The sequence below is a fragment of the Scatophagus argus genome, chromosome 3, assembly GCF_020382885.2.
Source record: "Scatophagus argus isolate fScaArg1 chromosome 3, fScaArg1.pri, whole genome shotgun sequence".
Classification (NCBI taxonomy): Eukaryota; Metazoa; Chordata; class Actinopteri; family Scatophagidae; genus Scatophagus; species Scatophagus argus.
Window position 1 is genome coordinate 6301124 of NC_058495.1, and position 24811 is coordinate 6325934.

Consider the following 24811-nt stretch of genomic DNA (forward strand, 5'->3'; position numbering starts at 1 on the left):
TCTCTTCTCATCATCACAAATGGGATTTACAAAAGATCAAAGTCAAGCATATCAGTCACACTTTTCTTGAAGTGATATTCCACCACACACAACTTAAAACACGTAATTCATGGATGTCACTGAACCCAAACGAGAGTTTTACAAATATCCACAAGTCAAGCTGCTAATTATAGCTGAGAGGGTATTGGTTATGGTGGACCCTTTGCGACAGGGTCACAGCGTTAAAACTCAACACTGAAACGGAGCACTCATCAACAGCTCAAGTGATCCAGCTCAGTACTCACAGATCACCAGGCTGGATCTTTCTCAGTGGCTGCTGACTACACACGACTAGAGTTATGGTTAGTTTAATCATATTCTGTTCAGCCAGTTTGTGAATAAATGGATGATACTGATACAAAGGCAATAACACGAAACACACAGAATATATCAATACATAGAATTAAAGCTACAACGACCAGTCAATTTACCATTGGTCCTTCAGCAAAATTGGTTTATTGTCATTATTCAAGAAAAAGTCAAATAATGTCCTGCCTCTAAAATGGGAGGATCTGTCTGCTTTTTATTGGATTGTATTATTGTTAACTGAATATCTTTCTTTTTGGACCATTACTTAAGCAAAAAGTTCTAAATTCTGAATTAAGGCCTGCAACTAACAATTATCAGAATCAGTTCTTTGGCTGATTATATTCTTGATAAATCATTTTGTCTATAAAATACCAGACAGCTGTAAAAAAAAAAAATGCAGATAATGTCTTGAGATGTCTTGTTTTATTCAACAAAGAGAAATGAAAATCTTTAAGGACTGCATCCAGCAAATATATGCAATTTTTGCCTGAAAATGACTAAAATGATTACTGAAATATCAAAGCAGTTGACAATTACATTAATTAACTAATCATTGTATTTTAAAGTGTGAATATGTTGTCTTTGAATGTGGAATGGAAAATGGAAAGATTCATAAGCTGCAACCATAAACAGATTTAATCACATGGGATACCTTTTTAAATCGCGACCAAACAGTTACGGTAGCCTGTCATGACAGTAGCCATGATTATTTGATTAACTAGTGTAACCCTTTCATACACATTTCTATCTCGGCTTCAAGTAAGGCAGGTTCTGTTTGTGTGGTCTGGTGTGAAAATGTCTTTCGAGTAGCCCAAAGTATTTGATTAATGAATGCACAGGTGCTGTAGGGCTACAGCTTCAGTACAGCTGGGGCAATAATCAAAGGCTGGTGGCACAGGGAGGGTGGGAGGGGCGGACGCTGTATTGTTTATCTCCAATTATATCTGAGAAAACACTGCAAACCTCCTCCGTGCTGCGAGCTGTGAAGAGCGGCAAACGCCATTCAATGTAACACGCAGATCTGACGACCTCAATGGAGCTCCGAGTGCTCACGAGAGTGCGTTCAAGTGAGGTGCTGCGAAAAGACAGGCTCTTCACCAGGAGAGGGGCCTGAATTCCAGACATGTCCTTATTAAGAAAGGGCTGCGAGTGCTCACTGTTTCTCCTCCTGCCTCCCTTGTGTCAACCCAACGCCCTCCCTCCCTCCTCTGCACCCCCCCTCCAGCCAGCGCTCAGATTGTCTCTACCCAAATAAGGACAGGAGACCAGGGGATGCGTGTATAAGGGAGGAGTGGGTGGTGGGTTGGTTGGTTGGTTGGAAAGCAGAGGGAGCGGGGGGGTGTGTATGTGGGGGGCATTGGAAGGGGGGTGTTGTCCAATTTAGGCGTCCACTTTGGGGTCTGGAAAACAGTGGGATTGTTCCAGTTGGAATGCAACATCAGCAGTGAATACGCTCCCGCTTTGTGACGCTCAGAGCTCAGACTAGAGGCAGGGCATTGTCACTGGAGCTATTTTTCAATGCATCCTTTATTGGAGTCACAGGATTTAAAACCAGAACAATAGTAGTGACTTCATTATAAAAATGTGGTAAATAAAGTTACAAGGACGGTTTTATGGACTCAGAATCGACAGCTAGTTCGACATTCGTACACAGAGATCAAGATGAAGACCTTTGGGACTCAGTTCTCCACTAAGATTTACTGTCAGCATGTCATTTGAGAAGAAAAGCCGTTGTAATTAACATATTGATTGTATTAGAACAGCTGACACACTGTAACATCTCTTTGAGCCAAGTTTTGGGGAGACGCTCCACAACATAGTAATGACTCACACAACAAATTCAAGTGCAGATACACGGAGCTGCACACATGAACACATGCAATACAATGCATAATGACAGTTAAAAACTTCAAATACAGCTTATTAATCAAGCAATTGACAAACAATCTTTGATAATCTGTTAATCATTCAAGTCATACATCATGCAAATAGACCAAATACTGCACAGTTCCAGACAAACATGCATGTGAGATTTCTCCAGACGGTTGGCAGATGGAACGTTTTACTGAAGGGACTTGACTGAATGACACACTGCGCTCATAGTTAACACAAAAATCAATGACACACCTCCCTTCGCACTCTCTGGGAGTCAGGCTATGGGCTGTGAGACCAAAACCCTACAGAATTCAAACATGCAGCAGGAATAATGCTGCAAAGCTATGCAGCTCTCACATCCATTCAGACAGAACCATTCATGCACCAGAATCCCTCTTCCCATTTTCCCAGCCCTGAACAGACCGATCACGTTGCAGTCTTTTTCAGCTTATCTCTGCTCCGACTACATCTATGAACCAACTAGAGTTTATTGGCACTGCACCAAGTTTCCTTTTTTCTTTCTCTTCAGGACTGTGTGCAATGAAATGTCCAAATGAATTCCAGTAATTCTACTGAGTCACTCTGAGGCTGTTGGGTCACATGGAGAAAAGCTGTCTGTATAGCCTGAATCGGGGAAGGGATTCCTTCACAGGCACATTAAGGGTGCTACATAACGTAGGAAATCCCATACAAACACCTACAGGCAGGAATACAAACAGCCTGTTCGTTTCAGCAATAACAAGAGGGCGACATGACATTCAGGTTTTGACATGATAACACTCATTCACTAAGGGAAAGCAGAGTTGACATTTTTTTATGATGCCAGTTTTTATTCCTCAATTTTATCTTCCACTAAACATGAGATCATCTTGGTACTCTCAGATAGACCAACCAGATGGGGTTCTACTTACGCAGTGGAATTCAAAGACAAGACCTTGAGTCAATGTCTCCAATTTTTATGACCTGATGGCAACATCTCTTCTCCAGTCTACTGGTAAGAAAGGAACATTTGTCGAACCTACCCACATTTAAGACCAAACAGGACGGATCATAGAAATATATTCAGAGACTAAACATCCCACCATGAGAGCCATGAGAGCCCACTGAGCAAAGACAGTAGTATTGGCACGACAAACCACGGTTAGGCAGAGTGCAGTAAGTGTCTTGTAAGCTCAAAAGTTTTAAGCTTCTGCTGTTAATTTCTCAGTCACATTATTTACTTCATTGTGAAACTTCAGCTGTGGTTTCTCAAAGAAACTGAATTTCAGTGGAAAGTGGCCCCTCCTCATACGCAACAATAGCAGTGAGAGAAAGTTTTACTTTAATGATGTCAAGACAGCCTGAGCCTGATACATAAAAATTGACTTTTTTGATGTGCCTTGTTAAAAATGTTGTAAATACCAAAGGCAACACAACAAACAAATGTGTACATTTTCTCAGGCCAGTTCAGGGAGAAAAGGCTGTGTAGAAAACATCTGATGTGTCTTTGTGTATTGTGAGACAGAGAGGGAGCGCCAAGTGTCAACAGCCAAAAAAGTCTGTCAGCAGAAAGTCACATTTGGAGCTTGGTGTCAAAGAGAAAACCGATGTAAACATTAAGAGCCACTGACTGACTCCTGATCATGTAAATTTGCTCAAGTGCTTTCGAGAACAGTGCATCAGTTCTCATCAAGCATCTTGTCTTCATTCTACTGAACACCTCACCTCTCCTTTCAAGCTCTGTTCTGATCTTCACCAACTCCTGAAGGTTCTTCATTGGCTAAATGCTCCACTGTGTTCACCTGCTAGTTGCTAACTTTGCCTTTGCTGTTTCGTGCTGGGCAGGTAATGTATAGAGTGTTTATTATCAAGTTTTTGTTAAAAAGTACACTTGTTAGTGCGTTCGGACAGACCCAACATGACATAGTGGTCAAACTGTGTAATTACAACGTCACATGAAGACTTTTTTCCTCCTCATTTGCAGAAACTAAACCGCTAAACCGTAAGTTAGTCTTGCCTCTGACTCCACTTCAAGATTTTCCCCTTAAAAAGTTGTAAAACCAAAAGAAGGAGCTGAAAGATGCTGAAACACTTTGTAATGCTGAGGAAAACTGCAGACGGTAGCTACATGTTGAGTCCTTTCACATTACAAATAGTTTAAAAATTTTTCATTATTGCAGCTTTTAAATGTTAATGATAAATAAGTCAAACATTTTTATTACTGGCCTTTTATTTTATTTGTTGTTATCACAATAAAGATTGATTTTTGGTCAGATCACACACAAATACTACGTGACAATCAGCCTCCCTCTCCTGTCCATTAAGCCTGTACACCCTCATTACCATGACTCAATTCTACTGACTCATGTCCCAAAGCAGATTGCTAACAGATTTCCTTCAAATCTGCCTCTTCCACTGAACAGCCAGTCGAGGCCGTTGTGTTTGCACGCCTCTCCATCATCGTTCACTGGCAGAATGTACTGCATATACCTCTGTCTCTTTGCTAACCAACTTTCTTCATGTCTTTACAAATGCAGCCTTTGTTGAGTTTCTGCGAGAGTAGGGACACTTGTTGGCAAACACCCCTGCTGGCAGCTGAAAGCCCCCCCTGCTGAGCTGAGACTTAAACACACCTCCACCGAACATTTATACTCAGTAACAAATCCACAGCCTCCACACCAAAACCACACGTCTTGTTAAGGTTGAGGTGCACTCACAGATGTCACAGAGACGCCCCCCGCGCACACACACACACACACACACACACACACACACACCAAAAGCCACACAAACACACACACTTGACAGGGGAAACAACAGGACTTGGTGGCAGAAGGAGCAGCTGCTCTCTGAGGTCAGATTACAGATAAAGAAAACATTTTAAGGCCAGGCCGGTGAAGCTGCTCTCTGACAAGAACTGGAAACGCTGCCTTATACCTCCTAACACACAGAAATACACACAGATGCACGTACAGCAAACGCGCATGTTTAATCGTATTACAGCTGCTTATTTCAGGAAAGTGGAGGTGATGAGCTCTCCGGAGTGTCGGCCTGTCTGCTTGAAGCTTTTTCGCTGACACCACCGCCTTCCTCAGACTCACGAAAGCAGGAGCCCCATCTCCAAAAAAAATCCGAGTCACCACCCTCCCCTCTCCCTCTTGTGTCTGTGTTTGGCCCTAATAAATTCTCTCCAGCTTCTCCAATAACTTCCTCCTACTTCCTATCTGGCACAGCGCTCAGGAAACAATCAGAGCTGAGAGTGAGAGGAGGGCTGGACAGCCAGCAGCTCACACGGCAAGAGGCAGAAAGGGAGGCAGAGGGAAAAGTTGAGACACACACACACACACACCACATGCACCCCTCACAAGTCAAGTCAAACATTTGCAGTTTGATACCAGCTGCATGCCCAAGTAAAACAATAATGCTCAGAGTATGGTCTTGCACGCAAGAATGAAAAGGTGAAAATGACCTGTGTTATGTAGAGTCCAACGTGTATTTTTCAAACATTCACGCCATAAAACTCACCACAACTGATTCTTATTTGTAACTTTCTTATAAACAAATCGCACAGCATGGAAACAGGCTGTTCGGTCTGAGGTAAGAAGAAGTTACTGGTAAATGAGAGACTCAAGCAGATAAATGAGCATCACAAGTCGAGCCAGAGCGTGAACATAAGACCTTATTCATTCATTGTTCTATTTTAATACTGGATGCCACTGGCTATGAAGTCTACCTTGAATTGTAACACTTTCAGAGAATTAAGCTTAAATCTATTTCAAGAGGGAAAGACTGACACAAAACAGGGCGCCTGAGCCAGAGAGCTTTTTTTTAACAGCCTGAATCAGCATTTTAATCTGAAATTTTCCAGGGAACATAGCAGAGAAGCCATTCTAGCCTGAATTGGTCATTTTGTGGTGAGGGGAGCGGTTTGAAGCCATAATCTGTGAAACCTTTAAGACATGCATAACTCTGCAGCAGAATACACAAGCCAATAACTCATCTAACCATATAAATTGTGGAACAAGGCATTAAAAGCACCCATGGCTTTGATCAAGGCCTTATAGAGGGTATTTCCACAAGGAAAAAATTAGGATTAGACATAAAAACTGAACCAGGGACAAAACTTGTTGCATGTTTTATGTATGTACATCATAAAGGCCCTCAAAATCCCTCAGACACCTGTGTTGTTTAATACTAGGAGCAACCACGAGGTAGAACTCAGTGCTGTAGAAGATCATCCCCCAACTCACAACGGTCTGAGTGCAGGGATTAAAGGGGTTTCACATGAGTGCCCTTGGGTCACTGGAGCTCCAGTGCGACACACAGGCCTCACACACACACGTCTCTGAAACACCAGACGGGCCCAGTGCAAGAGTGAGCCTCGTGTTATCTATAATGGAGGCTGGAGGAGCCACAAACACTGGCACACACACACTCCCACTGACAATCTTTTTTTTTTTTTTTTTTTGTTAGGAGCTCTTCCTCTTTAGAGTACATATTATGTAGAAGATCACTCCCAACAGTTGGTTGTCACAGAAAGAACAACTAAATCGTTTAGCAACTTGGGGACAACTGACACAAAGACTACACTGTTCTAGGCTGCTCCCCGGCTCCTCCCCTGAGTGCTTCGACTAGGAGGCCAGGAAGCTTATCTGTTAAAACCTCATGGTTTGGACGATATGTAAACGTGTGCTGTGCATTAACGTGAATGCAATGTTGATAAATTGTGTTATTGGGGACTTTGAGAACAACTGGTATATGTTTAAAGATACACTGGACAGTTTTTTTGAGTGGTGCTAGAGCATGCAACATCGGAAATTTTTGCACTTATTTCTTTCGTTGTATCACTGTAACAAGCATCTCAAAGCACAATATGTTCTTCATCAACACAACTGCACTCTTTAACCCAACCGCTGCCAGTCAGACCACACATTGTATTCCAGATTGTCATTAATGTCCTTCTGCTGAGAGCTGCAGGCTTTTCCCCGAGGCCCTCTGTGTGCTCACAACCACACAGACATAAGTGGTATTTGTTCAGATCTGGGTTGACAGAGGGGAAAGTGTCCACCATTTGGACGAGCACTTCTGGGGATGGTGCTAAAAAGCAACCAACGTCTGCACAAATGGGGAAAAGCTCATTAGCCATTCTTCTGTGGGTTTAACACAGACGGTCGAAGCTGCGGCTGACAAACGGTCAACAGACCTGCACCCAAGTAAACACTCCACAGAGCAGAGAAGGGATGCACTTCAGAACTGGGAGCAGCAGAACACCACAAATTATTTGAAATACCTACAGTGTATATCTGCAGTTTCTGATTTAAGAAATTAAATTAGAGACTTTTTAAACCCTCATGAAGAAAACACATGCTCATTAACTCTTCCCTCTGATAAACGGCCCAAAGGAACACAGATGTGGAGTAAAAAGAGAGCAAACAGCCACTTTAAGAGGATATTACCCCAAGCAATCCAATTGACCTCCATGGCATGGGTTAAGTTGTAAAACTTTCTCCTCGCATTTAACTCTCAAACAAGCACGTTGCGTACATGTTGAATGCACAACGGCTGAGAAACATAAAGTACATTCAAGGAAAACAAGACCACATTGTGCGTTGGGAGGCCTGATGCATTCGTGCTGCATAAAACAATGAAGGGGAATCTGTCCGAGCAGCAGAATGCTTAATCCTTTCCAGATTTACCCATCAGCATCAAAATCTATTATTAGGCATCTTGGCGTGTCACGTTTACCAAGGACACATTGTTTGGTTGTACTGGTTGGTTGTTTCATTTCAGAACATCATTTCCACATGGTAATCAAAAGTAGTTCTTAAGAAGGGTTCAAACTGTCGATGTAGCCGCTCAACCTTGACCAAACACGATCACCAGGACGAGAAAACTTCATCCTGTGCGTCAGTACTGCATCAAAAAGACTGTAGCTCAAACAGACACCGTCTGACTTCAGAGACCTCAACAAAGTCTGCCGTATTTAAACTCACAGCTATATGGATAAAAGGCAGGGCTGCAAAATCTACTGCCCTGTTACAGGGCTTTGATTGGACACTAAATCTGTGATACCATATATATATCTATATATATATATAGTGAAAATATTTTGCTTTGTACCTTAAAAGAATGTTGCCACTGTAAAAACAGATAGTAGGAGACAGTTGAACACAAATGTCAACAGGTTATTCTGCTTACTGTGTCCAACCTGACAGACTGCATTCTGTTGTTTAGTCAAACCTGTTGACTGGCAGTGATTTAACTCTGCAGCTCATATGACTGAACAAATTTAGCACGAAGGAGGTGCTAACATGTCGCTTTTACATTTTCTTACCGAGAACATTTGGCTCTACCAAAACGAAAACACAACAAACAAGAAGCCAAGCCTGAACTAACAATCCAGACGCAGAGCAGGTGTATCCTGAGGTGGCCTGCACATAATTATACAATTAGCTCGAATACATATCCATGCATCTCAAATCCTCACCTGTGAATTATGTGCTTAGTGGGGCTTTGCAGAGTATCATCACATGCCCTGTTTGTTGGCACGGCAGAAAGGCAGAAAAGGAAGCTAGTTTCTTAGGACAGATAGGATTTAAATATTTATCTGCTTAAAATTCAAATAATGGCAAGAAAATATGACATAGTTACATTCTAAACAAAAATTAAAAAGTTATTAAAAATGTTCACATCAAAATGGCAAATATTTTAGTGTCGTAATTCTAAGTGAGCACTCACAAGTGCCCAGTTCTTTCTAAGCCTTGTTTATCTGGCAGCCTAAAGCCGGTTACGCATTTCTTAGGGGTTCAGAATCTCTACTAAACTTACACAGTTTTTTAAATTCTTTCATATTGAGTTTTTCAGCTAATCAGCAGGAGGTTTGGTGTTTCTAAATTAAACCCATGGGCATCACAGCAATGATGTGACAGAGATTGTTTTGGTGTTATTTAGTTATTATTAAGTTGTTTTGCATTTGTCTGTATATATTAACCGACAGTATATTATTGTTACACACCTCTGTGTGTATGTTGTGTGCTCATGAAGGAGCAAAGTGAAGAAAGAAAAGTTTTCAAAAAGGGTAAATCAGTGTGTGTGTGGGGGGGGGGGGGGACGTTTTGTTTTCTAATCCAAAACTGTATGCAATGGTAAAATGAAAATATTCTTTAATCTTGACGAACATGTCTCTCTCTCAAAGAGATCAAAACACAGTGGAAATAGATACGCGCGCTCTGTTTATTAAATCGAAAGCTCATGGTTGTAAAACGAAAACTAAAGGGAAAGTATACGTTGCCAAATCGTCGCTGAAACAGCTGTTTTTTAAAAAAAAAAAAATAAGCAGCTTTGTACTTCTTTTTGTACTAAATTCATGTGTGCTGGTGAGCTAACAGGAGTGCCTGCCTGCCTTCCTCTGACCATGCTGACAAATCAAGAACTTCTCTCACCTTCGGGATGCAGAGGTCCAAACCAGACTGAACTTGTGTATTCCTCCAAATGGTTTTTGTTTGTCTCTCTCTCTGTGCCTGTAGGTATAACTGTTGGATTCCTCTTGGGGAACAAGGCTGGAAGTGTTGGATCCAAGTATGAACTGTGCGAGGCAGAAGACAAACATACTGGCTCAGTTCTCTGCTGTCAAAAGTCAAGCTTTTTTTTTTTTTGGTAAAAGTGTGTGTCAGTGAGCGGGCTACCGGTTGGAAATATAATTGTATAGAGCCTGTCAAAGATATCTCTGCACACTGGCAAAGTCAAACACAATAGACTATCAATCCTCAAATGTTCAACGTGATATTCCCTCCCAACGCGAGGAGCTCCACGGAAAAATGTAAAAAATGACAATGATCTGAAAACTTCACCGAGACAAGCGGCATGAAAAAACTCCCCAGAAAAGGGCTCTAAACAGAGAGGGAACACTGGAGGAGAACTTACCTTTTTTTTTTTATTAAATTCTGGAAGCCACTTTCTTCTTCTCAGTGACTGCAGCTGGTTAGTTTAGATTAGGTTTTGTTATTTTGGCGCCTTGTTGTTTTCCGTAATATTTCTCCGAGGTTTGACAGTATAAGTGGAATGTAAAGTATGACTTTGGTATGAAATCAACGCACTACACTGGAAAACGAAGGGGGAGGGGGGAAAAGGGCTTTCAAGGAGGAGCCACTGGTGTGCGTCAATCAACATGCGCGGTGGGCTGTGACTTCACTCAGGCCCCGCCCACCGAGCGCAGGCTTCCAGCTCTGGAAACCAGCCTGGGACACACGACAACATGCAGTGACTAACGTGCGTCCAGTGGCGTCCTTACGTGCGAGTTTACAGGCTGTATTACAACACGAGTTTTACCCTGTGCATCCAAACGCAGTTCAAAACTTTGTCTGAGATCGTAATGGAGAGCCCACGACGGAAACAGTGCTTTAGCAACTTAAAAAAAAAAGTCGTGATGCCACAGTGCATTACTATCACTGTTAAAAGTCTTGGATTCACATTTTCACTGTCAAAGTACAGAGGTATTATGAGCATGCTTCATTTTACATGAGTTTTATGTTTCCAAACATAAGGAACATTTATTTAATGAAAAAAACCAACAAAAAACATGATGCTGGATTACATTTATTGATGTTTTAACATGTCAGCTGCATTTTGGTTTTGTAGCTGGTAAAGCTAGCTAATTTTAGTTACTTCACATTTTATTGGGTAGTTCAGTTCCTTACAACACATTTTATATCTGATAAGCTGATCATTTGTTTTGTATGAAAATCTTGACAGCCATCCAGCTATGGTTGTCAAATAAATGTAGTTGCATAGATATTACAAATTGGGAGGAAAATTACCGTAAAATGTATTTAAGTACAGTATTTGAGTAAGTGTACTTATACTGCATTCCATCACTGATAAAATGATGTACACCACATCAAGACATCAAGGTCTCTAAATTTCAGCCCATGTCCCAGTTCTGTTCAGTGAGTCAAACAACCAAATCAAATGCTAATTATTTGGCTTCAGGGCATAATTTGTACATTTAATGGGATTATTATTACTAAACATGAAATATACTTAATTTTAGTATCGTTGTGGTATTTGTCTGGCCTCCTCATTATAATAGAAATCAAAACTGAATCAAAACTGTAGTTGGATGAATACTTACCAGCCTACATTTAGGTATTTAGCAGCTGAAGTCACAATTAATTACACTGTTTGCAAATAGACAATCATTTGTTTCACCAAATAATTAGTGCTAATAAATTTAGTTAATAATACAAACTTAGACCTTGAAAACATTTCAGTCCAGCAACAGCTCCTTCTGTTGGTCAGAAACATGGTTGCAACACTTTAGCTGCAGACTATATATTTATCCACCACTGAGACATGAAAGCAAAGCTACTGCTTATGCAAACAGTGTTAAAATTGCTCAGTTGCAGATGCACCAGTTGTGTTTGCATTTAAGAATGACACCTGTGATCTTGGCTGGTCGTGTCGCTGGAACTAACGTAACAGAAGAAGACAATGGGAGAAGAAGAACTCACTTTACAGCATCTGCCCAGAAGAGCTGCCAGCTTCAGGCTTCATTTAATCTGCGAGTTTGGACAACTGCCTGAGCAGGTTCAGGCAGAATACACACCTCTCACTTACTCTCAAGGCCCTTGGCTCAAACAGGTTTTTCATCTTGAGTGAAGCTCCTTTCAACATGTCAGGCAACTACTGCAGAACAGGGAGGGTGTCTCTCAGAACTTCCAATCTTTCTGATTATCTGCCAGTTTTAAGAGGATAATACTGTCGTAAAACATATTTTATTCTAACAAATTACCAAAAGCTACTTTATAGGGCTTTAAAGAGTTGCTTTTAGTACAGGAGTTTGTCATTTCTGAGGCACCGCTGACTGTCTGTGCAATGCAAACGTTTTAAATGTTATTTTTTGTCTTTGATAGAGACAGTAGAGATTCAAACATGCAGAGGGAAAAGAGAGAGGGTTGTGAAGCGCAGCAAAGATTCCTGACTGGATTAAAACTAGGGATGTTGTTTTTATATAGTATGTGTCCTCACCACTTGTTTACCAGACACTCAAAATTCATTGTTTTATATTATAGGAATATTTAAGCATTTTGAACCAGATGTATTTATACAATAAATGTTGGCTTCATGGATATTAATTCACATGCTTTATTAAATGACATTATTACAATAAGCCTAGAAATGCAACAAAGGCAGTGTTCAGAAAAATAATACATTTCACAAAATGTAAGAACCAAAAAACACATTATAGAAAAATCTACAGAAGCTGAATATTTTGTCACGCATGTCATGTTGACACTAGATAGAACAAAGAACTAAAGACACTCTTATTTCACAATGTTACTATTCTACTCTAACAGTGTCCAATACCTGGAATTTATGCTTCACTAAAGGCAATAAAATAGGAACAGTCTGGATATGTGGGAGACTTGTGTGACCTTTGTCCTTCAAATAAAAGTAATTTCCATATTCTTTTAAAGCTAACAGTTAGGTTGTGAGAGTAACAGTGTGATACTTAGATTCTTGTTATCTTGCAGAGTTTAACTCTTGTTGTTACAACACTGGTTTCAATTCAATGCAGTACAATGAAGCCAAAACACAACACAGTTCAACATCTTTTAATGATGTTAGAAATCTTAAAGTCAAATCAAGTTGTACCATGATCCTCCCTAAAAGTCCACAACTCTCCAGTCAGTTCAGTCCTTTGAAGTGACCTGTCTGTGATTCGCAAAAATTCGGACGAACTGAGACAAAAAACTGGGACTCTCCTGTGCCATGCCGTGCAAAATGAGAAGATAATGTGAGACCAATTTTGTTTCTCAGTCCTAAAGTGAATGACACACCCAGAAAGGCGACAGAGCAGCGGCAAGCACTGTCACATTAAAGGAACCATTATTTGTTGTTTGTGCTCATCACAGGAAGTGCTGTGGCTGAGTCCAAAGACATGAGTTGTTCTGATGAAAGTGTGGGCGTGATGCATACTGGTTTCAGTGTGAGCAGGCAGCTGGGGATGTTTCTGTTACTCACAAGCGATTTTGCCATCAAAGCTGGAGAGCGCGATGGCAAAGGCCTGCACGGCACACATCGGGTAGTTGTAGTCCAGTGTGAAAATGTCATCGGCTATTCGACCAAACTGCATCACAATGTAGTCCACTAAAAAGATGAGAAATTGATCAAATAAACAAAGTAGGTAAGGAAATAGAAGTACAAATAATAAACATTTATTCATTTAAACCTAAATAATGTCAAGATAATATTAACAGATGAAATGCCAAGAGGAAATCAACAGAAATTAATTTTTGAGCTTAAAGTTAAATGTGAAATGCCAGCATGTTAACATGCTCAAACTGAAAAGGCTTACATGTTGACATTTAGCAGGTGTATTGTTTATCACACTGACCATCATTAGTTAGCATGTTACCATGTTGACGCTGATGGGAATGTCTTAAGCTGACAGCCAGTATATTTGAACCTCACTGTGAACTTTATGGTCGTGCTGGAGGACGAGTCAAGTGAAGTCATGTGACCACATGATTCATCCTCTGCAGAGCATGAATATCTGTATCCTTCCATCAGTTGTTGAGGACTAATTGTTATCCTTTGAGCCATGTTGCTAGAGTAGCTAAAATTTTTGATATTATTTACTATCCCTGTTACTATCTATGTCACATGCTGTAATACCAAGGTGAGTATGGTGAGCACAGGTTCTTTGACATGCATCTTGTTATTATATAACAGTAACTTCTTTTTCTGACAGTCTTCTTTCTGTCACTTTCTAATAAGATGCAAAGTTCTTTTGATTGACCAAGGTCGTTTGCCAAATCTTAGGCATTATTGTAGTTCCAAAGAAGAAAGTTTAATTTTGTTCAGACTCATGCAATCAATAATTACAGTAGGACAGGTTTTTATTAATGTTTGCCTTGACAAATAGCCTTTAAGCGTTTGGCCCGTGGCTTTGGTAAGTGCTAGTCTTGATAGACAGAGAGACAGACAGACAGACCGGTAGGTAGACAGAAGCTGTGGATGACAGTACTCACAGTCTTTGCTATGGACTATCTGGAAGTTCTTGATGGAGGCCTGGGTGACCCTGCCGTTAAAGTTGAGCACATGAGACGCAGTTTCTTCGTTCCACACAGGCGTCTTGTTGTGAAGCTCGATCAGATTCTCCATCCTTCTGTTCTGGTGTCTTATCAACAAGCCATCATAATCCTGCAAGAAGTGGCAAAACATAATTGAGGAAAGCACCAATGATGATATCATTTCACAGCTCGGCTTTGTGTTGCTCTCACAATAAATTGAAAACATGCTATAAAGCAAGTTGTGAGCAGTACAGATATAGTTTGTTCACACTGTGCATAGCAAGGGGTTCTGGGATATTTGATTTAGCTTATTAGTCATCTGATGGTTTCGCACATATGAACACACTAGTCAAAATATCAACAGATGGAGGTGCCAACTTGATAAAACAAATGATTAAATTACACTCTCTCAGCTAAGGAGGGTTTACGCAAAATCAGGTACCAAAACAGTTGAATGCAAACATGTTTTTGTGACTGGATAAACTGAATTGAACAAAAGTGAGACTTGGAATTTACTCAAATATCTTTGAAATATAGTCAGTTACTGAATAATGATAATAAAAATTGCATGGCAATTTTTGTAGTTAGTAACACAAGCCATTGGATTATAAAAAAAAACGTGATCTGAATCAAACCCTGAACATGTTGCACTTTATACAAAAAAATGGATACAGCTCTCTAAAACAGCTCAAAATGTTTTCAATGCAAATACAAACAATATATTTAACACATTCAGTGGATATAGTTGGTCAAATCAAATAACTCTTACAGTACTGGCACAAACTGCACATCTACTGTGTGTGATTTACATGTGGGATGCTCTTTCTTTTATATACGTTTTTGTTGCTGCATGGAACACTTAATCAAAATGTTAATCTTCCATTTTCAATTAAAAGAATCATCATCATCCAAATATATTAATATTAGCTTACTTTGATGTACAGTAGAACATAGTTGACATATTCATGAAATTGGCAAATTTTGAAGAGATAATCAAAAATATAATCAAGTAATTCTTGACAATGTAACAATAATCTATCATCTATCACTTTTTTTCCAAATGTAATCTGGGATAATTGTAGTTACTTATTTTGCTATCTGATTTTATAACCCCATTTACAATGTAAACTGTCACTACCCGACCCAATTAATTAACAGGCATATCTGAGAAGAGAGACTTACTGCTGAAGTTGTTTTGTGTGTGTGCATGTGTGTTATCTCACATTTCTTGGCCTCAGAGGTACTCGCTCATTGTCCTTGTTCATTCCTGGAATGATGACCGTCATCCTTCTGGGCCCTTTCATCCCTAGGACATTTGTTTCCTGGTGCCAGAAACAAGTGAAATTGGTATTCTCAAATGTGACCACTTTTGTTTTATAATTATATGCACCCTAAAACATTACTAATAAAATTGAGCGTAGCTCATTCATAACGAGCTATCCAATGACTTACATAGATGATGCCTGCTAATTCCTGTCGTGCGTTAGACATGTCGGGAAGAGCTCTTTCTGGATTCAGAGCATTGTCAAATACGGTGAACTTAGTCCCCATTAAATTGGACCTAGACAATATATTTAAGAATTAAAAACTCACTGTGTATTTTAAGAATACTTGGCTAATATTCTGATATGCTGCCTTTGAATGAATAAATGATGATTTTTGAAGTGCATTGTACCTCAGCTTTCCGACAAAATTCTCTCCACCTCTTGACAAATCTGTGGCATCAATGGAGATGAGGTAATTTGAAGTGGTGCTTTTCTTTCTTTTCCTCCCAGCCAGCAAGAATGTCTACAAAGAAAAAAAGGGAGTCTAAATCTGGTAATGTAAATTCTCATTTACATTATTGTTGCTCTGGTGGCAAAACATAAAAACATACAGACATAACTACCCAACTAACAACGTGCAATGAAGAGATCAGCCCTGACTTTTTTTTCGTTGTCCAGATGAAGGTAATAGAGGGGATAGAGGCTCTTATCCATTCCTCTCTGGTCTCTAGTCACTCTACATTTGATGGTCACGCCCTGTGGAGCCGGCTGCATCACAAACTTCTCCAAGTCGTCAAATTCAATCTCAGGTGATGGAGATCTCTCCTGGTAAAGGAGCATAAATGTTGAAATTAAGCATTGCTTGCATAACATAGTATTAAATGGCTCACATGTCTTTTTTGTATATGGGTGAATGTAAGATTTGAAATACCTTTTTCTTCTTCCCTTTACCCTTTTTCTTCTTTGATTTTTCTTCTTTTTCTGACTCAGAACCATCACTCTCTTCTGTCTTTCCTGAAATTTGAAACTGAATTTGTTAGATATAGTTCAGTGATCCATAGAAGGATAGAATTACTGGTAGACCTGCCTTTTTTCTTTGTCTTCTTGTCTTTGTCCTTGTCTCCTGTTGTTTGGAACATGGATGATGAGCTGGCTGTTGATTTCTTCTTTGATTTGCTTGACTTTGTCTCCTCTTCACTGTCATCACTGTCTGATTTGGCAGCTGCAGGGAAAAGGTATAAAGACTTTCAGTTAGTATTCATTTTTCTTAAGAACTCTTTCTAATCATTAATGACAGAATTTCCTGCCTAAGAGTCAACACTGGCATCAAGGTGAATGCTATACTGCAAAGTCAGCTAAGATGGAAGGCCTCATTTACAATAGCGGAGGGTCAATGGCTAAAAAAAGCGCAAACCAGATTTTTTTGTAGTTGTGATACTTGAAACACTCTTCAAAATGTAATCACCTTTCTTCTTGCTTTTTGAGTCTTTTTCTCCGCTTATCTGGAACATTGAAGCAGGTTCTTTCTTTTTGTCCTTCTCCTTTGACTTGGACTTTTTTTCTTTTCCATCAGAATCTTTGTCCTCTGAAAATTGAGCAACAAGGAAAATTTTAAAAAATTTTGTCTATATATGAATGTGATACTAAACGGGAGAACCATGTGGGCACACATGCTGAGAAATGCACTCTTTTTTTTTTTTTTTTTTTTTTTTTTTTTTTAACAATACATGTAGAGTATAAAGAGCAGGAAAATATTATACATTTGTAAGAGCAGAACAAATTTTTGACTATGCAGTCCTGATTTTGTGTGTGCTCAAATTGATTTTTTCCCCTCACTGTTCCTTCCAGCTGTTTTGTCAGATACTAAACTCTTGGGAATGGAAGAGGGACTCAGGTTTCACCAGGGCCCACCCATATCTGGCTGCTAGGTTCATGTTTGGGTCATATCTTTTATAGTTAAAGTAGACCAAGGAAAAATTATGAAGCATTACATTAACAGATGAACAGATGAACAGATATTTGTCCTGTTCTTAGTCAGATTTAACATGCAAGAGATACCAACTGCTAAAACTGGGAATACTTAGAAAATATCTGGGCAAAGGAAGCCAAATTCCTGGCTCAGATCTAGTGGCACAAGTCCTCTGTCCTAAAAACCTCAATTACATTCAGAATCCTGTCAACACTCACTATTAAACCTTGTTCCACAATGACAAATCAGTCCCAACATGCTTTCATATCTTGACTTGCTGACAGATTACTGCTCAAAGCTGTTTGTGTTCACTGTATGGTTTGGGCTTTAATGAACTTTAGGGATAGAAAGCATATAGTTAAAAGCTGTAATCATTTCTCACTTCTGTCTAGTCACTGATAAGAATGGCAGTGACTGGTTATACTAAATGTTAACAAGTGTGCCTAAAGATTTAACACAATTTGCTATGTATGACAGTGACAGCCTGTTAGAAATATGCGTGTAAGGAGGACTACAAGGTACAAATAATGGCAGAAAAAAAATCTAATAGAATTATGTTGTCACCTGTTTTTGTGTTTTTATTTATTTTTTATTTTTTGGCTACTTGGGGGTAGTGGAAACAAGCTGAAAACACAACACTTAACTCAGCACCATCATAAAACTTGAAGTGGCTGGTTTCTGTTTGCTCATTCATTTATGGTCCATTGTGTTAATTAGATAGTACAGACGGTGATCTGCTGTATCACTGTAAACTTGCAAAATCGCAAACTACAGTAATGTAATGAATGATCATGATGAATGATGTAATTTACCATTCTACATAAAAGACACAATGAAATACAATAGATAGAAAAACAAAAATGCTGGTATGTACAGTCATATTATTGCACACATAGAGTATATACATATTGTAAGGCTTATTGTAGGGATGGCTAGAAAGAAATATTTTAAAAACATGTTAGTTTTAAAAAATTAGCAGTAGCACATCAAAAAGGCTACTCAATAATTAAATCCATTTCACTTGTTAGCACAAACAGAGCATCTGGCTTTACAGGAGGAGCACCCACCACAAGCACAAGTTAGAGCAGGTATTCCTGCACTGATGGATGGTTCTGCTGGTGTGAAGGAAGGTTAAGTGAAGCTCAGAGGCAAAAGCACTGGCAATAATTCAACCAAATTATTAGAAAAGAGCAGGAACACTCTGGGCTGTATCATATATTAATTCAGTAATGAAGTGATATATAGCTCACTCTCTTAATTTTAGCTCAGGTCAAAGGAATGATGAACCACGCACATCAAAGGTTGTTCTTCCCCACACAATAAAATGCATGTTTGTCACATTCAAATGTTTTTTTTCTTTTTTGTTTTGTTTGTTTATTTGGCCAAAAGAATAATTAATGACATTAGTACTAGCACATTTCTGTTCAGATTCACTGGATGAATATTTCAAACAGAAAGTGAATAAAATTTTTCATGCAAAGAGATTAAATACAAAGTCAATGCATAGAAGTGAATGACGTAAATATGCAAAATTTGCACAAGTTGAAAATATTCAAATACAACTGGTCTGAGAAGTGGCGCGTAGCAGCTGGATTTGGACTTGTAGTTGTTTTAATCACATTTTCCACAGATGATTACTTAAAGGGAAGCTACTCACCTGATTGTTGTGTTGTTTTGCATCTGCTACCAAGTCAGTGTTTCCACTCACTCACCATTAAATAAAAATCATCTAATCCTCTTAATAACATTAGTCCGATCTGTGTGACCTGACTGTCGTTCAGGTCACGCTGTTAATGCCTTTAGAAAATGGTTTCCCTGCTTCTTGTCGTACCTTTAGGTTTAGACTTCTTTTCTTTGGCAGAACTTGCTGATGGAGAGCTGTCCTTCGTTGTCTTTTTTTTGGTCTTCTTTTTGGGGGTGTCTTCATCATTGTCATCATCGTCATCATCATCATCTGTGCCTGAACCTACAGAGATGGGAAACATATTTGTCATCTGGGTTGATTTTTAGGTTTCAGGATTGATTTCCAAAAACAACTGAATGACGAATTCATTTGCATGGAATTTAATTAAAGTTAAAATTTTTTTAAACAAATCCACTACTAATGCCACACCTTTCTTCTTTTTTGGAGCACTTTTGGCTTTCTTTTTTGGCTCTTTTTCCTTTTCCTTTTCTGGTTGTTCTTTATCTTTCTCTGGTTTCTTTTTCTTCACCTTTTTTCCATCTATAACATTGACAAGGAAATAGAGATGGAACCAGTGTGATTAGATGCATGCTAAACATCACAATTATCTGCTTGTCTGTATAAAATACATAAAATATCATAATTTTTTAAATGTTCCCCACTTTGGATGGCAGGGTTGTCCTCTTCTGACACGTCTTCATTTTTCTTGGTCTTTGTTTTTTTGGGCTTGGCCTCTTTTCCATTCAGCTTGTCTTCTGTTTTGCCGTTTACCTCCTCTTTCTTCTTTTTGGGTTTCTACAGGTTTTCTTTGAAGATACCAAGCAGACAAGATGACCAAGATAACAAACTGGACAAAATAAAACTGGGAGATTTAATTATATTTAGGTAAAATGTAATCTTGGAATACATATTAAAAATAGCAGCATTTAAATATCTCCATCAATAACATTAACTCACCATTACAAAGTCAAACCGGAAGCGGTATAAAGAAAGGAAAACAAGGTGAATAATTGTATTGTTACTCCTTGTACAGCTATTAGTATTGTTGTTTAAGTACAAAATAGATACATTTTATGTTGAGTGGTTCACATGTAATTATATAAAGAATGTCCCGACATCAGGGCAGTAAGCATATTCATTATAACAATGGCAGTTGTAATAAAAAATATGTCTAGCGTTTGGCAAAGCTGTATTTTAAGTTGCTGTTTGCACTTCTGGCAGGAAGTGAATGAAGCAAGAGAGCATGAGGTAACTACACGTAAGCCTGCATTTTCTAGAACTGAACTATCTATCACTATTTTTTGATAATGCAGTTCTGTAACACACAACAAAAACATGTTTTGTAACTGTTTTATATAACTTAGTCAGACCTCCTCCTGAGTACCGAGAAACTTAAAATCTCAAACACAAACACACTTTACATCACATGCATTAGACAACACAAGGTTGAAGTAGTTTATCAAGACATAAATGAGGAAACCGCTGATGAAAATATAGGGAGAATCAGAAAATGTTTACTATAATGTACTGATTTTAAAATAAACTTTATGCATAATCTAAATGTAAATCTTCCTAACTCTTTCTAGTATCTTTCATCCTGGGTCGTATAGACACAAAGTCCAAAGAAAGCTCAAACCCCTGGGGCTTCGTGCTCCCACCAGCATTCATTTCTGTGCTCTTACATGTATTTAAATATGATTTTTGTATACCAGAAGTCTCCTATAAAACATATACGTGATAAATAAAAGGTTTTTACTGAATTTTTACCAAAACATTACCATTACAATGTATGATGACTAAACCTTTTTAGAAATTGACAGGAAAAATGTGTAACAATCTAAGTCACAGGGAAGGAGGTCAGTGTGATTGCAGCCAGCAGAGACAGTAAAGGTAATCCTATTAGATGTCGATCCTACATGATGAACATCTATTTGTGTCGACAACTTAGAGTAAAGACAGCAGATCTGCCATTTGTCACATTGTAAGGTTTGGTGTAATGTCAGTTGTTGTCTTATAGTTATCAAATTTTTACACTCCAGTTTGCAATAGCATATTAGCTGCTATATTTTTCTATTACAAAAAAATATATGGAAAAGGCTAGTTTAAACACTGTTGCAGTTGCATTTGGGACGGCACTGTAAGTGGTTTGGGTGAATGGATTACTGACTGCCTTCAATCCCTCATGCTTGTGTTTGCAGATGTATTGCAGCTCTATAGTTAAAATCAGACATCATCAGTCTAGATGCAAATTAATGACAGATCAATAGGCAGTCCATAATGTAGCTGTCTATATAGATGCTTTCCAGTTTTGAAATATTATCTCTTTTGATAACCTTCCTCTGATGCAAGTATTCTACATCACAAACAAGGCAAAAAAAAAGAAAGTTTGAAGATGCAATAACGAAGTCAGCCCAGCTTTAGCTATTGTTTTTTTGATAAAAGAAAAACTGTTATTAAAGTAACCTATGTTATCTCTTATGTCTTCCAAGTATCACTACATGTCAACACTGGGCAGCTGAATCAACACAGAGAAGCAATCTTATTTGAAAGTCAATAAGGAAACAAAAATCCACAGCCCCACCCTTTTACCTTCTCTGCAGACATGGCGTGGCCTCCGACTTAAGCTCTACTGCTACTTCTTTTTTAAAGGTTAGAAAATAAAAAAGCAGGCTTCTCAGTGGAGATAATGAAAGAGTGAGAAAGCCCTGTACTCACTGTGTCTCCATCAGCAGAAAGTTGTTAATAGGATTTATGTGTAAAGCCATCTGCTCTGTAGGAACACGTCAATGGGAGAAACCAAAAAAGGCATGGGAGGAGGGAGAACACTTTATTTGTCACACGTTTTAACTCCCCAGACACCCAAAACTCTGTTTTTGAATCAAGAACACTTGTTACAACTTCAACTTCCTTTTGTTTCCTTCTATTGTTCTATTGTTTCTACTACTGTACTGTAGGTAAGACTGCCACTCATGTAGCATCTTTGTTCAGTGCTTTCGGTTTCAACAGGTGGAATGGGAATCTATACATGTGTCTATTTTAAATTTAAATTAAAGAGTCACCTGAACTTGCAAATGTGGGGTTGAAGCAATATCCTCATCCTCTTGAATACTGCAGCAGAACAAAAGTTAAATGTATGTTATTAGTTAAAAGTAATAATATTAGTAACACATCATCTATTACAACTGTGTCATATTGTGTCATGTTCTTAATACTTAAGAAAGACTTCTGTTTATTTTGTAGATAATCCCAGTCGCTTTTATAATTATGTTCTTGATTAATCTAGTCATTGTCTTGTGTATAAAATGTAGTGAAAAAAAAGGCCAGTACAATTTCCAAAAGCCCAAACTGGCATATTGGCATATTTTATCAAATTCCAAAACCCAAAAATATTTACCATAAAAAAATAAAATAAAATAAAGAGACCAGCAAATGCTTACATTTGAGAATCTGGAACTGCTGATCTATCTGTGCATTCAACAATCCATCCTTGGATCAATGTAAATAGTTAAGCATAGCATCCATATTTTGGCAGTCAGCAGTCAAGAAGGTGTAATTACACACTTTCCATAGCCAAGTGAGCTCTGTGTTCTTACATTAACAGGTCTGACAGGGTATGGCAATTGGGCCTAAATGAGCCTGTCCGACAGCAACGATTATAGCTTTCCCTCAATACTTATTGGTTTAGCATCACTTGGCTGGTACCATAGGGAAGTAGGTATGTTAAAGTAGTAAAAAAACATTCAGGTCTCAGGCAGGACTAAGAGAGGCTGTGAGGAGGCTGTCTAATACCAAAATGGCCTCAAATGAAATACATACACACATATTTGCTAAGCTCTGTATAGTTTTGCAGTAATGCAGACATACCTGTCCTGTGTCCAGGCCTCTTTCACAATGTGATTGTGGAGGGGCATGGCTAATGTGAAAAAAAGGTTACATCCAGATTTTGGTCTTATTAAGAAAAAAATTCAAGTTGGAGTTTACTGAGAGAAGGATATCCAGTGCAAATCACTACATTTAAACCTGTATGCAAGGTATAACATTAGGACCATAAAATACATAAACACAATCCCTCACTAAGTATGTAGAGGCGCACAGTGTCACTGTCTCTATCCAGCTTGTGAATGTCCAAAAGGCTCCATATACATCCTGTAACCCACACAGGGGTCACATGACCTGACCTCTAAGAGGATTTTTAACAAAGCAACAGTTCCCCCCAGTGACTATCACACAACTATAGCACCCGACCCTTCAAATGGGATTACTCTAATCAGCTACTCACCACCTGTGAGCATTTCCTGGACTTTCATAGAAAAGCTTTGGAGCATCCTAAGTAAAAGAAATATGTGCATAAATTTATTGAGATCACTTTGACAGTGACAGGTAAAAATGCATTTCATAACAAGATCTCAGTTTGCTCCAGTTCAGCAGCTTGATGGTATCTGTGTGAAACAAGTGTGAAGCTAAAAAGTATAGCATTTGAACTTCCCCACAGAGATTTACCAAAGAAATGTCAGCACTTCCTCAGTTGACCACCAGATGCTGCTGCGCCCCAAGAGACAAAAAATACAAAACCAAGAAGCAGCTGTGAAGCACCAGGGGGCACATGGAGGTACTGTAACTGTGCTCATGCTTTCATACTTTTAGAGGTGACTGACCAAACGTCAGAGGGACTATCTAAAAAAGTGAAAAAGAAAAAAAAAAAATAGAGGTAATAAAGGTGGTTTGCAAGAACCTCAAATGATATCCCAGTTCTGTCTGATTGAAGTCTCAGAGCTCACAAGAAGAGTCGGGAGAAAACTAGTAACAGCCGAAGTGAACAATAACACGTGATAGGAAATAAAGGACAAGTAATGTGTATTATGAGGCCAAATTCTTTGTCTCCCGTATCACTGTGCTGCTCACGCTGTCCAGTGTGCGGACTGTTGAAAAGGGTCTAAACTAATGGCTTTGCTGGCATTTCTGCAAACTCTTGACAGTAACATGGCAGTTGGCAGGCAGCCTAAGGAAGGCCAGCGACCTCAAGGGAGCAGTGGAGAAGCCATCAACATCTTAAAGAGACAGAAACTCCAGCGAGTTTCTCACCGTATACTATGTTTCCCCTCCATTTTCGTGTCATTATGTTTTATTACTGCGAGCAAGATGGTAAACATTGCTGAAGGAATTAGAAGCAGCAGGCCGTAAACCCAGTTCTTACTATACATACTTACTGTAACAACAAGTCTGACAGAAATGAAAACATGTGAATCAAAGTTATAGTGAAACAGGGACCGTTCAAAGCAATTGTGCAAACACTAAACCAGGAAGAATTATGTTAAATACATACAGGTATCACTTCCATAGGCGGTGACCTGTGTTAGAGGAGGGAGTATGATGTTGATATTTTAGTTCACTACTGAGTTAAGTGCTGAAACAGCACGTTGCTGAGGACGTGAACCCGGTGGCACTGTAAAGCTGGGTGAATCATCAACTCCGAGAGGGCCCATATCTCAGGAAGGACAAACAATGAAGACGAAACAGGAAAACTGGGGGTAAATGAATCTATCCCCGAAGGAAAGATTGTTCGAGGAAGGTGGAGGTCTAGAAAAGAAGACAATGGCAGGAGGTCTTGTCCATTCAT

At 39.0% G+C, this 24811-nt stretch overlaps 2 protein-coding genes and 1 long non-coding RNA gene across 8 annotated transcripts in view; all 3 read right to left on the reverse strand.

The window, feature by feature from the left end:
• The window catches only part of tead3b (TEA domain family member 3 b), a 31552-nt gene extending 21246 nt beyond the window's left edge, over positions 1–10306 (reverse strand). For 4 of the 6 annotated variants that reach the window (XM_046383088.1, XM_046383085.1, XM_046383083.1 and 1 more), the window contains exons 1-2: positions 10126–10306; positions 9645–9787 (exon numbers count right to left, since the gene is read on the reverse strand). The gene's annotated coding sequence lies outside the window, so the exon portion shown is untranslated. The remainder of the gene's footprint in view (positions 1–9644; positions 9788–10125) is intronic. The other 2 variants (XM_046383086.1, XM_046383082.1) reach the window with 1 other exon arrangement.
• Positions 10307–12331: 2025 nt separating this feature from the next.
• Positions 12332–19666, reverse strand: LOC124056020 (tubby-related protein 1-like). The gene is made up of 11 exons (XM_046383089.1): positions 19624–19666; positions 19342–19476; positions 17007–17126; positions 16617–16763; positions 16473–16555; positions 16202–16366; positions 15952–16064; positions 15729–15837; positions 15500–15598; positions 14235–14406; positions 12332–13350 (listed from the first exon to the last, which is right to left on the reverse strand). Exons 3-11 carry the CDS (start codon positions 17050–17052, stop codon positions 13217–13219), a joined length of 1068 nt encoding a protein of 355 aa, XP_046239045.1. The 5' UTR covers positions 17053–17126; positions 19342–19476; positions 19624–19666; the 3' UTR covers positions 12332–13216.
• A 16-nt stretch (positions 19667–19682) lies between these two features.
• On the reverse strand, positions 19683–22103 carry LOC124056021. The gene is made up of 3 exons (XR_006842942.1): positions 21784–22103; positions 19857–20000; positions 19683–19734 (listed from the first exon to the last, which is right to left on the reverse strand). It is a non-coding gene; the product is annotated as an uncharacterized LOC124056021 (long non-coding RNA).
• Between the last annotated feature and the right edge of the window lie 2708 nt (positions 22104–24811).

Excerpts from the sequence above, each read along its gene's own strand:
- LOC124056020 (XM_046383089.1), bottom strand. The coding sequence starts at position 17,052 with ATGTTCCAGATAAGCGGAGAAAAAGACTCAAAAAGCAAGAAGAAAG. Across the intron at positions 16,065-16,201 it reads ATCTGGACAACGAAAAAAAA|ACATTCTTGCTGGCTGGGAG; the intron begins GTCAGGGCTGAT and ends TTTTCTTTGTAG. Across the intron at positions 13,351-14,234 it reads GATAGTCCATAGCAAAGACT|TGGACTACATTGTGATGCAG; the intron begins GTGAGTACTGTC and ends TCATCTTTTTAG.